The sequence below is a fragment of the Macrotis lagotis genome, chromosome X (genome assembly GCF_037893015.1).
Source record: "Macrotis lagotis isolate mMagLag1 chromosome X, bilby.v1.9.chrom.fasta, whole genome shotgun sequence".
Taxonomy (NCBI): Eukaryota; Metazoa; Chordata; class Mammalia; order Peramelemorphia; family Peramelidae; genus Macrotis; species Macrotis lagotis.
Genome location: NC_133666.1, coordinates 429006850 through 429020795, shown reverse-complemented (window position 1 = coordinate 429020795; position 13946 = coordinate 429006850). Strand labels below are relative to the sequence as shown.

Sequence of the window (13946 nt, the reverse complement as noted above, 5' to 3'; positions counted from 1 at the left end):
GACATAGTCCCCATGCCAATGCTTTTTCTTTTATCCCCAATGGCTTGTATTTAGTATTTGCTAAATAATTCTCTATTGGCATGGATTGGAAAGTGATGGGTATGATGGAGAGAGTACTTTTTGTGTGGTATACAAAGAAATCCCCTTTATTAGTGATGAGTAGAACTTGGAGCAGTAATTGATTTCATTGGAGAGCCTTTATTCTGAAATGTCTAGGAACCAAGTTTCTTGGATGACTTCCATTATCCACAATAAGCAGGGTAATTTGTGAGCCAATTTTTACAAATATGTCAAGAGTTTTATATCCATTGCAAAGGAGTGCTAAAAGAGAGGAGGAAGGAAAGGAGGGGGAAAAAAGGAAGGAAGAAAGGAAGAAAGGAAGAAAGAAAGAAGGAAAGAAGGAAATAAAAAGAAAGCTAAAATCTACCAACTAGAAATAAAATAATAAAAAATGGTTAAAATAATGTTTCTTGAAAATCATGACTCATTCCTGAAAATATACGTAAAACATACAATGTACTGGGAATTGGCATGCCAAAGTTCAAATCCTGGTTAAATCTAAGTTTAACCTGGCTAAGATTTTTTAACCATTTAGACATTTCTTCATCAGTAAAATGAAGATGTCCTTTAGAGTCTATTCTATTTTTCACATTAAATTGTTTATTTATTAACTCCCTGGGGTAGGAAACCACTTCTTTTTAGATTGGACTTAAGAATTCATTGATATGTGAACTACTTGTACTATTGGAGACTGACATCTACTATGCAACTTGCAGGCTTACAGAGTTGTTTGACAGCACTGAAAGGTGAAGGGAATTGCCCAGATTCACGGTACCAATAAGTCAGATGTGAGACTTGAAACCAGGACTCTAAGATATCTATGCTACCTTAGGAAATAATTTTAGAGTAATTAAAAACAACCTTAATGGCCTTTCAGAATCAATGTACCACCCAAAGTGTTCAACCAGCAGATTATGATATTGAATCCTATGATTCATAGGATCATAACTGTCAGGGAGAACAAGGAGGTTTTTAAACCCTACTGCCTTATTTTAAAGATGAGGAAACTGAGGCTAAGACAGGCCAAATGACTGGATAAAATTCACAAAGGTAGGCAGTGTCTGAGGTAGTATTTGAAACTAGGCTCTCAGACTCTTAATTCAATTATCCTTGCTATGCCATGTGATTCATTCAGATTACTATCTGAGATTATATAAGAATTTAGTATAAGGCCATAGGATGGTGCTAAGACCTCATAAAGTTTAAGCTAATTTTGTTGACTTCATTAGCATAATGCACTAATCAGCCGAATTATCTAGCTGGAGACATAATTAGATGAACATAGTTAGAAGGGAAACTTTTCTTCCAGTGGGCAGTTGGACATTACTGGGTAGATGAAAAGGATAACTTTTAGTTTTTACAATTTTTTACATAGGGGATGGATCATCCAGGGTCTGCCACTTAATAACTCTGTTCAGTGGTTTCATAGCATAGGAATGTACTCAGCCTCATATCTGAAATTAATTTGTTCCCAGCGCAAAGAAGAATACTGGGGGAAGGGTGGCAATTACTATGGATCTTAGGACATAGAGAAAACAATATTGGAGGGAAGAAGTAGTCATGATTAATTAGCTACGCATGCTTTTTCTATTATTTTATATATTTTTCTTTTTTATAGTTATTTTTGGCTTTAAATTCTATAATGTTTCAATTTGAGAGTATCAATAATTGAAATTAGCAAATTAATTTTGCCAGAATGAACTTTAACCATATCCATTATAGAGACTCACAGAACTGAAAGATTGGAAGGAATATCAAGTCATATAACCACTTAATCTTCCTCTTCCCATTGCCTGAAATATTCTCCCTCCTCATCTTCATCTCCAGACTTCCTTCAAGTACCAGCTAAAGTTCCATCTTCAATCTCTTAATTTATTGATTATTTTCTATTTATCCTACATATAGCTTGTCTGTATATAGGTTAAACACTGTCTCCCCCATTAGATTGTGAGTTCCTTGAAGACTTTTCCTTTTCCTTTTCTCTTTATCTTCAGGGCTTAACATTGTGCCTGGGACATGGTAGGTGGTTGATAAATGCTTACTGACTAACTGACCTCCAGTGAAGAAGTAACCCCAGTCCACTTTAACCTAGAAAATCTTTAGGAAGTTTTTCTTAAGAGCTAAGTGGAACTGAACCAAATTTCCATATAAAACCCTAAAAATTCTTGGAGATAGTTGTTATCAGCTACATAGTGTCAGAAATTTCTACAGGTTTGCCTTCTATGGCTTTATCCAAGACATTGATAAAAAAAATGTTGGACAGCACAGCATCAAAGACAGATCCCTATGGGCTGTTAACTTGAGACCTTTTTCCAAGTTAACATCAACTCATTAATGATAATTACTTTTTGGGTCTAGTAATTAAATAAATTTGGAATTCATTTACATGTATTGTCTTCTAACTTTGTCTCTCCATATTATCAACAAGGATAACATAAGAAACTTTGTGAAATGCTTTGTTAAAATCTAGATTTATGGGGCAGCTAGGTGGTGCAGTGGAATAGAACACAGACCCTGGAATCAGGGGGACCTGAGTTCAAATCCAACCTTAGACACTTAAAAATTGCCTAGTTGTGTGACCTTAGGGAAGTCACTTAACCCCATTGCCTAAAATAAAAAAAAACAACTAAAAATCTAGATTTATTTTATCTATAACTTTCCACTTGTCCACCAGCCTTGTAATGCTTTTATAAAGGAGAAAGAAAACTCAAAATACTTATTTAACGTTCACTTGAGGGTAAAGCAAATAAATTTCTCCCTTTTCCAATTTATTCTTAGGTCATATATACATATGACACAGTGATGGCCAACAGTGAATGTTTGGTTGAATCTATTTTGGTAATCAAGTGTTCATGAAAAAACATGCTAGGGGCCAGCTAGGTGGCATAGTGGATGGAGCACCGGCCCTGGAGTCAGGAGTACCTGAGTTCAAATACGGTCTCAGACACTTAATAATTACCTAGCTGTGTGGCCTTGGGCAAGTCACTTAACCCCAATGCCTTGCAAAAACCTAAAATAAACAAATAAACATGTTGATCTTTTTTTTAAAAGTTCTAATGTTGTTTAGGAAAAGAATGAGATTTTCGTCAGATTGATGAAGAGTCCATTAAATCTCAACTCATGATGACTCAAGTTAACATAAATAGACTGACTATAGCTTACTTGAGGTCCACCCTTCAGCTTCATAGGTACTTAGGTGAGAAAGACTTCAAGTGTTAATTAAATGCCATGGAGAGGATCTCTAGTGACTAGCTTTTTATATTAGCAATACAAACACATGTATGAAAAATATGTAAGTATGCTTTGAAAATATCAAATTAGAAGGCAGGGATTTATATGATTGAATTTGAAAAGAAGACTTTAAACTGTTTTCAGATTGAATCAGGAATAAAAATCTGACCCTAGAGTCCCAAACATGTAGAAACCTAATTTTGATCAGTTTATTTCAACACTAGTTACTATTTTGCCTATTAAAGATTACTGTACACAGTGGTATATCTCTTATCAATTATACTATGAAAAGACTAGTTATAGTCTAGGCAATAACAAACTTATTGCTATTTATTTGTGTAAGATAAAGGGTTTTTTATTTTTTTATTTTTTAGGTTTTTGCAAGGCAAATGGGGTTAAGTGGCTTGCCCAAGGCCACACAGCTAGGTAATTATTAAGTGTCTGAGACCGTATTTGAACCCAGGTACTCCTGACTCCAGGGCCGGTGCTTTATCCACTGCACCACCTAGCTGCCCCAAGGGTTTTGTTTTAACATTTAGCCATATTATTTTTTTATATATAATACACTAAATTCAGAAATATTACTTTTCATTCTTTGCAGTATTATATTTTCCTGGAGTCAAAAAGACGTGAGGTCAGATTTAACCTCAGACACCAGTTGTGTGACCCTGGACTAGATATTCAATCTCTGTCTTAGTTTCCTGAATTATAAATATAAAATTTGGATAATAATAATAATAATAAATAATAACTACTTTACAGGCTTGTTGTCAGGATCAATTGTGATGATATTTATAACATGCTTAGGACCATTTCTGGCCCTAGCTGCCATTTTATAATTGTTCATTCACTTCCCTATCCCCCTCTTTCATTTTCTAATTTATCAAATATTGGATTTTATATAACATAAATCTAGCTACCAAGCACTTCAAAGTCTTCCAAGCAATGCAGGGCACTGCAAAAAAAAAATTGTCTAATAATCCTGATTGGGAACAAAAATAAGAAAGAGGTATTGTTTCCAGATTAAGATATCCGCTGAATAGAAAACCTGTTGATTTAGTTGCTCTGTCTCTCTCTGTCTCTCTCTCTCTCTCTCTCTCTCTCTCTCTCTCTCTCCTTTCTGCCTATCTATCATCTATCTATCTATCTATCTATCTATCTATCTATCTATTTATCAATCTCTCTATCTATAGTGTATATGCATGTGGACAAGCATATTCAGTATAAAATGAGAGCCAGTACAAGTGAGTAATGACCTGGCTGAGAAACTAGGAGAAGATCCTGCTAGCTCATATTTAGGAAATTGCAAAGTGCTCTTAATGATCTCAAATCCTCCAATGGACACAAAATCCAGTATCTTTAACACCAACAGTTTTCTAGTGTTTTTACATGAATGTGAATCTTGAAATAATACAATCTTAGGAGAATCAATATCACATGTAGCCCTTAGGAAAGATGGGCAATGGGAATAAATAGGCTATGGTATTTTCCCCATATTGACTTTGGTACAAAAAAGTGGTGTAAAAACAATGAAGACATCTATGAACAGATGAGTTGGGTCAATCATATGATAAGAATGAAAAACAATAAATGGACAGATTAAATACTACATTGATCCCTCCCAGTTAATAAGAGGGGGCTTCCCACACATCAAATGGATATTTTATGAAGGATTGAGGCCAGAACACAGAAAAAATTTTGCAGGATGAAAAGATATGGAAAGGTTGTTGTCTGTTATCAGTGAAAGAGATACCTATCCTGAAGAAATCATGGATTCATGAAAGTAAATAAAGGTTTGTATTTAAATTTTTTGCTTACTTGATAGTTTATACACTTTGTATTTTCACGATAAGTTCTTGACTATTTCTTGCAGTTATTAAAAGGGAATATTGAATTCATTTATTCATGTTCCTTAATTTAATGTTAATATACAAAATGGTTAAGTGGTACAATAAATACCCTGATTAAGTAAATGAACATACTTTCCTAAGAATATAACATTATCAGAACTAAAGAGAATCAGACTTGCTAACTATAAAAAAAGATGACTATAGTAACTAGAGATAAAGAGAGAATTTGGACCCTGGGAAAAGAATGGAATTTGATCTCATAGTCACACTGAATTGTTCCAATCCTCTTATTTTATCCAGGTCAATTTAGTCCCACCTTCTTATCTTATAGATGAAGAAATTAACACATTGAAAGAGGAAATGACTTGACCATCATCATATGGGTTTTGTTTGCTAGAGCACAGATTCAAATCTAGATCCTCTGATACCAAATCTGAAACTTTCTTGCTTCATATGAACTAATTATAGTTAAATCATCTGCAATGAATGTTTTTATTGCTGATGAGAAGATCATAAGGATAAGAACTATCCTCCCTCATATATCCCTGGATTCCACTCAACCTATTTATTTTCACTAAATATTTCAAGAACCAATGTACTGCAAGTTGAAAAGAGGGGAAAGACCATTCCCTTCTGAGTAATACTATATGAAAATGCTTTTGAATTTGACTCTGGATTTTGGCTTTGCTAGCTCCTGTTAAGAACCACACATTATTTCTGGGTACACAGAGAGAGATACAGTCATCTTTTTATCAGTCTTGGGAAGGAAAAACAATACAGTCCTTTGTCTTTGGAAACTTTGATTTTGGAATAAATACCTTTTACAACTATTATGAAGTATTATGTCTTTTGGCTACCCTCCATTAGTGCCAGAGGATATGTGTTATCTAAGGCTATCTTCTTTGCTACCTGCAATGGGATGGCCATTTGTCTCCAAGAGACAATCATCTTCTGTCTCACTTTGGTCATCATGTTCATCTTTGCATTCTATGCTGGGGTTGTAGTGACGAGGTTTCATTAGAAGTGATTTCCTTTTGTTGACTGGAACACCTAAGGCTGTCTCTTCAGTTTTTCTCTTCTTTGCCATGGAGCAGGCATATGCAGCACTGTAGTGAGTAAAGAGAAAAAGTTAATAAAGTTAAGTCTTTGAAAATGTTATTTATATTTGTCTGAAAGGCTATGACATAAGACTACCGGAAAGTGAAACTAGTTTTTTTTTGAGATAGTGGATAGTGAATAGAGGTTTAGATTCTGTTGTTGGCACTAACAAAAACAGAAGGGACAAAGCCATTAAACTGTTTTGATTCTCTTTCACTGTTACCAGTACAGTTGAAAAAAAATCATCTTTAATCCTGAGTAAGCATATGTTAATCTGAGCTCTGCTTGGCACTAGACTAAATACACTCAGGGAGGGATGAGAAAAGATTTATGCTGGTTTCCTAATCCTAAGAAACAGCTAATGTGAAAAATATACCACCAGTTACACCAAATGTGTCAATTATGGAAAAATTACAATTTGTTACAAATGCTTGTTTGATTGATTGGTTAGTGTGCTTGCATACCTGTGTGCTACAAAAACTGCTTATCTCAGGCCCAGTTGTGTATCCAGCTTCAGAGGCATACATGTAAAGTACTCTGACTTGAAAAGGAAAGGGTGGGGGAGTAAGTATTAAATATTCATTGAACCATTGTCTAGTCACTGAAGGAAAAGTGGACTGAGTCTATACCAAAATCTCTCCTTTGATTTTCACACGTCTGGCACCCAGATCAAACAAAGAAGGGAGGAGAAATCTGATTTGATCTGCTAACAATGGTCAGCATTTTATCCCTATCCATGATCTCAAATGAATTTATTCTAAAGTACTCATCACTGACATTTGTTACATCTTGACTGAGAAAGCAAATCCAAATAGACTTCCCAGTCATATCTCTACCAGACATAATGCATATCAGCCTATTGGTTATAGTTAAGTGTTTACTCTTTTTTTCAGGATCCATCAGATCCAGAAATCTTAGCTAAGAGTCAATCTTTGGCATATTAATATTTAGAGAATATCCATTTTATGCAAAGCATAGGCAGTCTGGTGAATTTCAGAGGAAAAGACATATATGTTCCTGACCCTCAAAAAAAAAAGTGCTGACTAACATTATAGATTAAGGCTAGTGAAGAGACCAAAAGGAAGAGGAAAATCAATAGTCTTCAAGATACTACTGTTTGTGAATGACATGTTCTTTGCACAAAGTCCAGAATTTTTCAGAAACTTCTAAAGGAATTTGTAATCAATCAAAATTTCTGAGAATAATGATATCTTTAGGGGAAAAAAACAAGTAGTTGAATAATACTTAATTCTGTGACTATGATACTTCATAGGATGGATGGTTCTTGGGGCAGGTTTATTATTGCAGATATTTTGCACAGAATGGAGAATAAAATGGGATCAGAAATAAGTAGAAACAAGAGAGAGGACTGGATTTAGGAAAATTGACGCTGATTTTAATGATCTCAAACTTATCTTGGAAAAAATGCTGCATCTTTCAGAACATTGGCAAATTGTTTCCTTTTTTGTATCGCTAGCAATTCGCACAATATCTGGCACATAGAACATAATAAATGCTTATTTTATTTTATTTTTTTAAGATTTTATTTATAAATGCTTATTTTATTGATGAGTTTGTATGACTTTGAGTCATACAATATATTATTCTTAAAAAATTTTGGTTAAATCCCGGAAAGACTTAGATGAATTGATACAAAGTGAAGTGAGCAGAAATAAGAGGCCATTGTACACAGTAACAGAAATATAGTGTGAAGATCAATTGTGAATGACTCAGCAATACAATGAGCCAAGACAATTTCAAAGGATTCTTGATGTAAAATATTAGCCATATCCAGAGAAAGAACTGATGGAATCTGAATGCAGATTCTATTTTCCCATTCTTTCTTTTTTTTGATGTATGTTTATCCTTTTTTGATCTATTTCTTCTTTCACAACATGATTGATATGGAAATATGCTTTACATGATATAAAATCTATATCAAATTGTTTACTATCTAAAGGAGGGGGAGAGAAATTTGAAATAAATTTGTAATTTAAAATAAAAAATTTAAAAAATGATTTTATATTAAAAACACTATTAAATTTTTTGTTTAAAAGATGTTCAATGGGCAGTAGAGAGGCCCATAGTAAGTATGGCTAACTCTAACATATTGGTAGTGAAGTACTGGAAAGAAAAAGAAACATAAATGCTATCAAAAAGATATATAACTAGAAAAATAGGTAAGGTGAGCATGTAGAATAAATGAGGAATAGCTAATGAATATCCTACATATTTTGCTGGAATTCACAAAGTATCACAAGAAGACTCAGCATATGGAATGTTATTTACATGAAGAATTTATGGGAAGACATAAAAATCTATGGGGTGAGAAAAAATATTTGGAAAGTGACCTGCACCAGAGAAGTAGTAGTCACATGGATGAGTTCAGAGATCTATCAAAATACCCACAGAGGCATTTAGAATCGATTAAAAATATGCTTAATCCAGTATTATAATAATATCTTCTTGTATTTTTACTAATTTAGAACTCAAAGGATTTGTGTATTTTATTCATTAAAAGACTTTATTAGAAATTAACAGTTGGAGGGGAATTTAGGGATAAATCAATCCACCCAGTACTTTAAAGAAAAGGAAACTAAGCCCTACATTTTCAAGTATGTTTGAAAAAATTTTCTTGAACATGGAAATATAATCAATATGTTTGACCATGGAAATATAATCAATATGTGTTTATTAATTTTGTTTCTTATTGCAGATTGATGTAAATCTTTCTTTGGATGAAATAACTATATGTATTACTATGGTAGTTTTTTCTCTAGCTCTTTGAAAGTAATGTGGAATCTAAGAGATTGGAGGATTTTTGTTGCTTGCAACTTTGCTATTGTTTCAATTAGTTTCTTTGATGATTTCCTAGGATTTTCTTCAGTAAACATGGATAATTTCACCTCCTTTGCATATTTCCATGCTTTCCTTAATATTTTTGTCTCTTTTTGATATTGATAGCATTTCTAGAAGTATATCAAACAATAGTAAGAGAATGGATATCACGGATGCTTACTTTTAGTTTTAGATAGATACTTTCTATTATATTTTAAATTTCCTTTTATGTATGTATGTAGTTTGTTTTGGTTTTTTGGCATAAGTGTTATTGGGGTTTTTTTTTGTTGTTGTTAGAGGTTTTTCTGCATCTATTGAGATGTTTATGTGGTTGTGAATACTTTTGTTTTTGCAAGGCAATGGGTTAAGTGACTTGCCCAAGGTCACACAGCTGGGTAATTATTAAGTGTCTGAGGGCAAATTTGAACTAAGGTCCTTCTGACTCCAGGATTGGTGCTCTATCCACTGTGCCACCTAGATGCCCCACTGAGGAAAGATTTGATCTCATGAAGATGAACTTTCTTTCTATCCTAGTCTCACCTAGTTGGTGAGCAACTCAAATGGTGGCAATTCATATAGAAACAGGATCCACTAAAACAAAAATGAAAAATCCTGAGGGGTTGTATATTTACTTAGAAAACTACCTATTAACCACATGTATGATTGACACTTTTGACTTAAAGCATTGAATGAGACTTGTGCAGACTCACACACTCATTACGCATGAGAACCCTGTCTTGAATCCAGATCTTCATGACTCTGAATTCAGCTCTTTACTATTCCATGTTATGTCTTTGAGTTGGGGTTTTGAACATGACATAGCAGATATATTAGTACAATCTATTAAAAGTCAGTCTTTGAAATAAAATGGAGATAATTTTAAAAATTGCTTACCTCATAAAATAGTGTTACCTCATGGGGTTGTTGTGGGGAAACTTGCTAAAACTTTACAGACCTTTGTGAACATGAGAAAATATATAGGTCTAATTCCTGCTCTGGAGATACTATCCCAATTCCTATTTATACTGATGAATCAACACTAGATTCCCCTCAAGGTTGTATGGGTAACCCTGAGATCATTAAGGGTTAACATTCAAATGATCAGTGTGATTTCTGCCATGATTATTCAATACCAACCACTAGTAAAACAGTCATAATTAGTGCTTAGAAAAAGAGATTTACTAAAGTGGTATAGGAAGAAATTAGCATAAAATATATACTGAAAAGTCTGTCAAACTTTCCCATCAGCACATACACAGTCTTGGAGAAAGAGGGCTCATGCTTAGATATTACTTATAGCAAAAAACAAAAATACAAAAAAAACCCCTCCAACCCCCCCCCCCAAAAGAAACCCTAGTTCACAGTTCCTGAAAATCCTTTTACTGGGATCCTCAAGACATTCCCCTCAGATATGGTGTGGTTTTTTGGGGGGTTTTTTGGCTGGGCTCTTTGTGGAACCTTCCTCATTGCATCTAATCTGTCCTTGGCACTCAATGTAAACATTGCCATTAGCTGTTTTGGCAATGCTGTTGATGCTGATGGGGCATAGATAGGGAGATGAGAAGGCCAAAATTCTTGGACTCCTTTGAACCTCACAAGGTTCCTCTTCAACCAAGAGTGACAAGTAGGATGAGGGCAAAGTTGAGGAATTCTTTTCTCCCTGAAATCTCCCCCTCAAGCAGTTTCTTTTCAAGGGTTTGGCTGGACCACTCTCCTGGCTGCTCTTCACTTGAATTTCTGATTCCAACTAGCTTGTTAGCTTCATCTAACCCCCAGGGTTTTATCAAATTCCTCAACCAATCTGAACAGACTTATTCTAGCATCCAGTTTTCTAGTTATCTCTTTTAACTTTATTTCATGTTCCCATTTGATAAGAATGCCATCTATTTCTTTATTTGCATCATTAGTACAAGTATTGAATAAAACAGGGCTCTGTATTGTATCACTTAGAGTCATTCTTTCAGCCAGACATAATGGTCATTAAGTCGGTTTTCAATCCACCTAAAGATGTAATCATATAACCCATATTTCTCTATTTTGTTGACAAGATAAGAATGAGCTGAGACTTATAAAAAAGATTTATTAAATTATATTTGGAGCAAGAAATGGAGCATGTTTTCTATATAAGTCCCAGATCATTTTAGACCTTTGGTTTTCCTTTTGCAAAATGGGCTCATGCTATGCTTTTTAATTTTTCCTTGATTAGTTACCATTGTTTCTATGTTTTTTACATGAGCTTTTTGAATCTGATATCATTAAAGAACTCCTACACCACCTCATGAATCCTATTTTTCCCCCTAGAGTAATTCATGATTATACAATCAGAATGCCATCATAAAATGATTCATATCCCACTTTATCCCATAGCTTTGCTGTCAACTTAAAATTCATTCTTTTAAGAACTCGGATAGATGTTTGACTATACCTAGTATTGACCATTTTGGCATACCCCAAACCTAAAATGATGTTTGCTTTTTTCTCATGGTTTACAATGTTACCAATTTTTGCTATCTAGTTCTTCTTTTTGGATGTGTCATCCTTTGCAGGAGTGGGCTAAAAACGACCACAGGCTATGACACAGAGGGACCCATAGTGTTAACTGAACACTTTCTATTTTGAGGAACATGGTAGAGAAGGGGACAGTCAAGTTGTTTCTGGACTGTTAGGATATAAGAATTGCATTGTAAACTGGTCAAGATAAAGAAGTAAGCACATTAAAAATGATCAACTGTGAAAGACAGCTACTCTGATCAATATAATACAAAATTCTGAACTTATGATGAAAAATGCTATCCACTTCCACAGAAAGAACTGGTGAACTCTGGGTGCAGATTGAAGCATAATTTTTTTTAACTTTATTTTTCTTGCTTTTTTCCAATGGTTAATATGGAAATAAATTTTGAATGATTTCATATGTATTATTGATATCATATTGCTTGTTTCTCATTGGGATAGGGGAGGTAGGAAAAGTAGGAGGAAGAGAAATTAGAACTCAAAATTTAAAAAATGACAAATTTATTTTAAAGAAGAAATAAGCACAGTAAATTATAAATGAAATAGTTGCCTACTTTTCACAGACATGTAAAAGTTTTAATTCAATATCAAGATGTATACTAAGAACATCAACTTTTGAGGGTTTTTTCCTTTCCTATAAAAATAGTTGTGGGTTTTCATTTGCCAATACATACTCTTTGCTCCTTGTGACAATGATATCCATTTGAAAGATAACTGGTATACAGCAAAGTTAACTAAATATTGATTTCCCTTTTCATAACTTCCTGATTACTGTCAAGGATACCACCATATCCCCAGTCACCCAGAGTCATAAACCTAGCTGTCATCATTCTCCATTTCTGATTCTTTCTCAATCCTCTCCCCACCAAAATAGTAACATGTTTAACTGTTGACTCTCCCTCCAAGAAATATATGCACAAAACACTTTTAATTTACTCTTTAACATTTTATCATCTCTAAAAGTCTAGAGATAATCAGTAAACAATATATCAAGTTCAATTTTCAGTATTCATCAATTTCTGAGATATAAATTCTCACAAAGAAAATTTAACAATAATTCTTGCAGGTTGAGTCTGAGTTGGTTCTAGCATACTCCCGTATCTAATTTGTTGCCAATCCTATTGGCAATATTTCTTGCATATGCCATTTTCTCTTCTCTGGCACTGCCACCATTCTGATGTAGGTCATCATTCCCTAACCTACTGCAAAGTCCAGTTCATTGACCTGCTTTTTAAAGTTTCTCTCCATTCCAATCATTCATCCAATTTCAATTGTCAAATTGCTCTTCCTAAAGCACGGGTCTAATAATACCTCTCTATTGAAAAAATCTTTGGCGACTATTTCTTCTTGAATCAAATATAAATTTTTCTTTTTGGTTTTTATAACCTTTCATAATCTGACCCAATCCTATCTTCCAGTCTTCTTAGCTATTACTTCCCTCCATGTATTTCACAATCCAGTGACACTGGCCTTCTTCTTGTTCAGACAGGTTACTCCATCCCCTGAATATATATTTTTCACTAATTGTTTTCCATTCACATAATGCTCCCCCTCCTCACCTGTCTCCTGGCTTCCTTCAGATCTCAGTTATAGCTCTACCTTCTGCAAGAAGCTTTCCCTAGTCCTTTGTAATCTGAATGCCGACTTTCTGAAACTACTTCTGATTTATTTTGAAACCATTTTGTTTGTTTATAATTGCTTGCAAGCCATATCCTCCAATAGAGTATAAGGTCCTTGAGAAAAGATACTATTTTTGCCTTACTTTATAGTATGGGATCTGATCTATAAAAATCACTTGATAAATGATAGCTGAATGATATGTTGAAGAAAAAAATTAAAACCCATATTGCACTCTTCATTTTTAAGCTACTCTGCCAGAAAGAATTAAATTTAATGTAGCATTGATCTATATTGAAACTATCTTTACCTTGGAGAGAGAATTGTACAAACTGGCTTATTTCTACCATACTTCCCATCATAATTTAAAGTAATAGCAAGACAATTTAAAGTAACATTAGTAGGAATTTTTGATAAGGAAGTCATAATAATATGTAAAAATATAATTTGGGTTAATATTCAAGAATTGTCAAATAGCCAAATTTCCATTCCATTCTTTCTTGAGAAACCCAAGTTGAAATTTTAAATATGTTTCCATATTCATAGGAGTTAAATTAATCTTGTTGTTGACATGAAGTGTTCAGTACAGTACCTGGCTTATAATTGTTGCTCAATAAATGTTTATTGATTGAATAATTGACCAATCAACCACAGACTATGATCTCCATGAATAAAATTGATCTGTAGGATTAAGGTATCCTTAAAGGAAACAAAGTTATATTTAAGAACAAAAACAAC

The 13946-nt window shown here is 33.8% G+C and overlaps 1 protein-coding gene across 3 annotated transcripts in view; it reads right to left on the bottom strand.

Annotated features, from left to right (window-relative positions):
• Window positions 1-6247, bottom strand: part of ST18 (ST18 C2H2C-type zinc finger transcription factor) — an 80308-nt gene extending 74061 nt beyond the window's left edge. For 2 of the 3 annotated variants that reach the window (XM_074199992.1, XM_074199993.1), the window contains exon 1: window positions 6051-6241. In XM_074199992.1, the coding sequence (XP_074056093.1) occupies window positions 6051-6228 (178 nt within the window). In that variant the 5' untranslated portion in view covers window positions 6229-6241. Of the gene's footprint in view, window positions 1-6050 lie in introns of all 3 variants that reach the window. The other variant, XM_074199991.1, reaches the window with a different exon arrangement.
• Between the last annotated feature and the right edge of the window lie 7699 nt (window positions 6248-13946).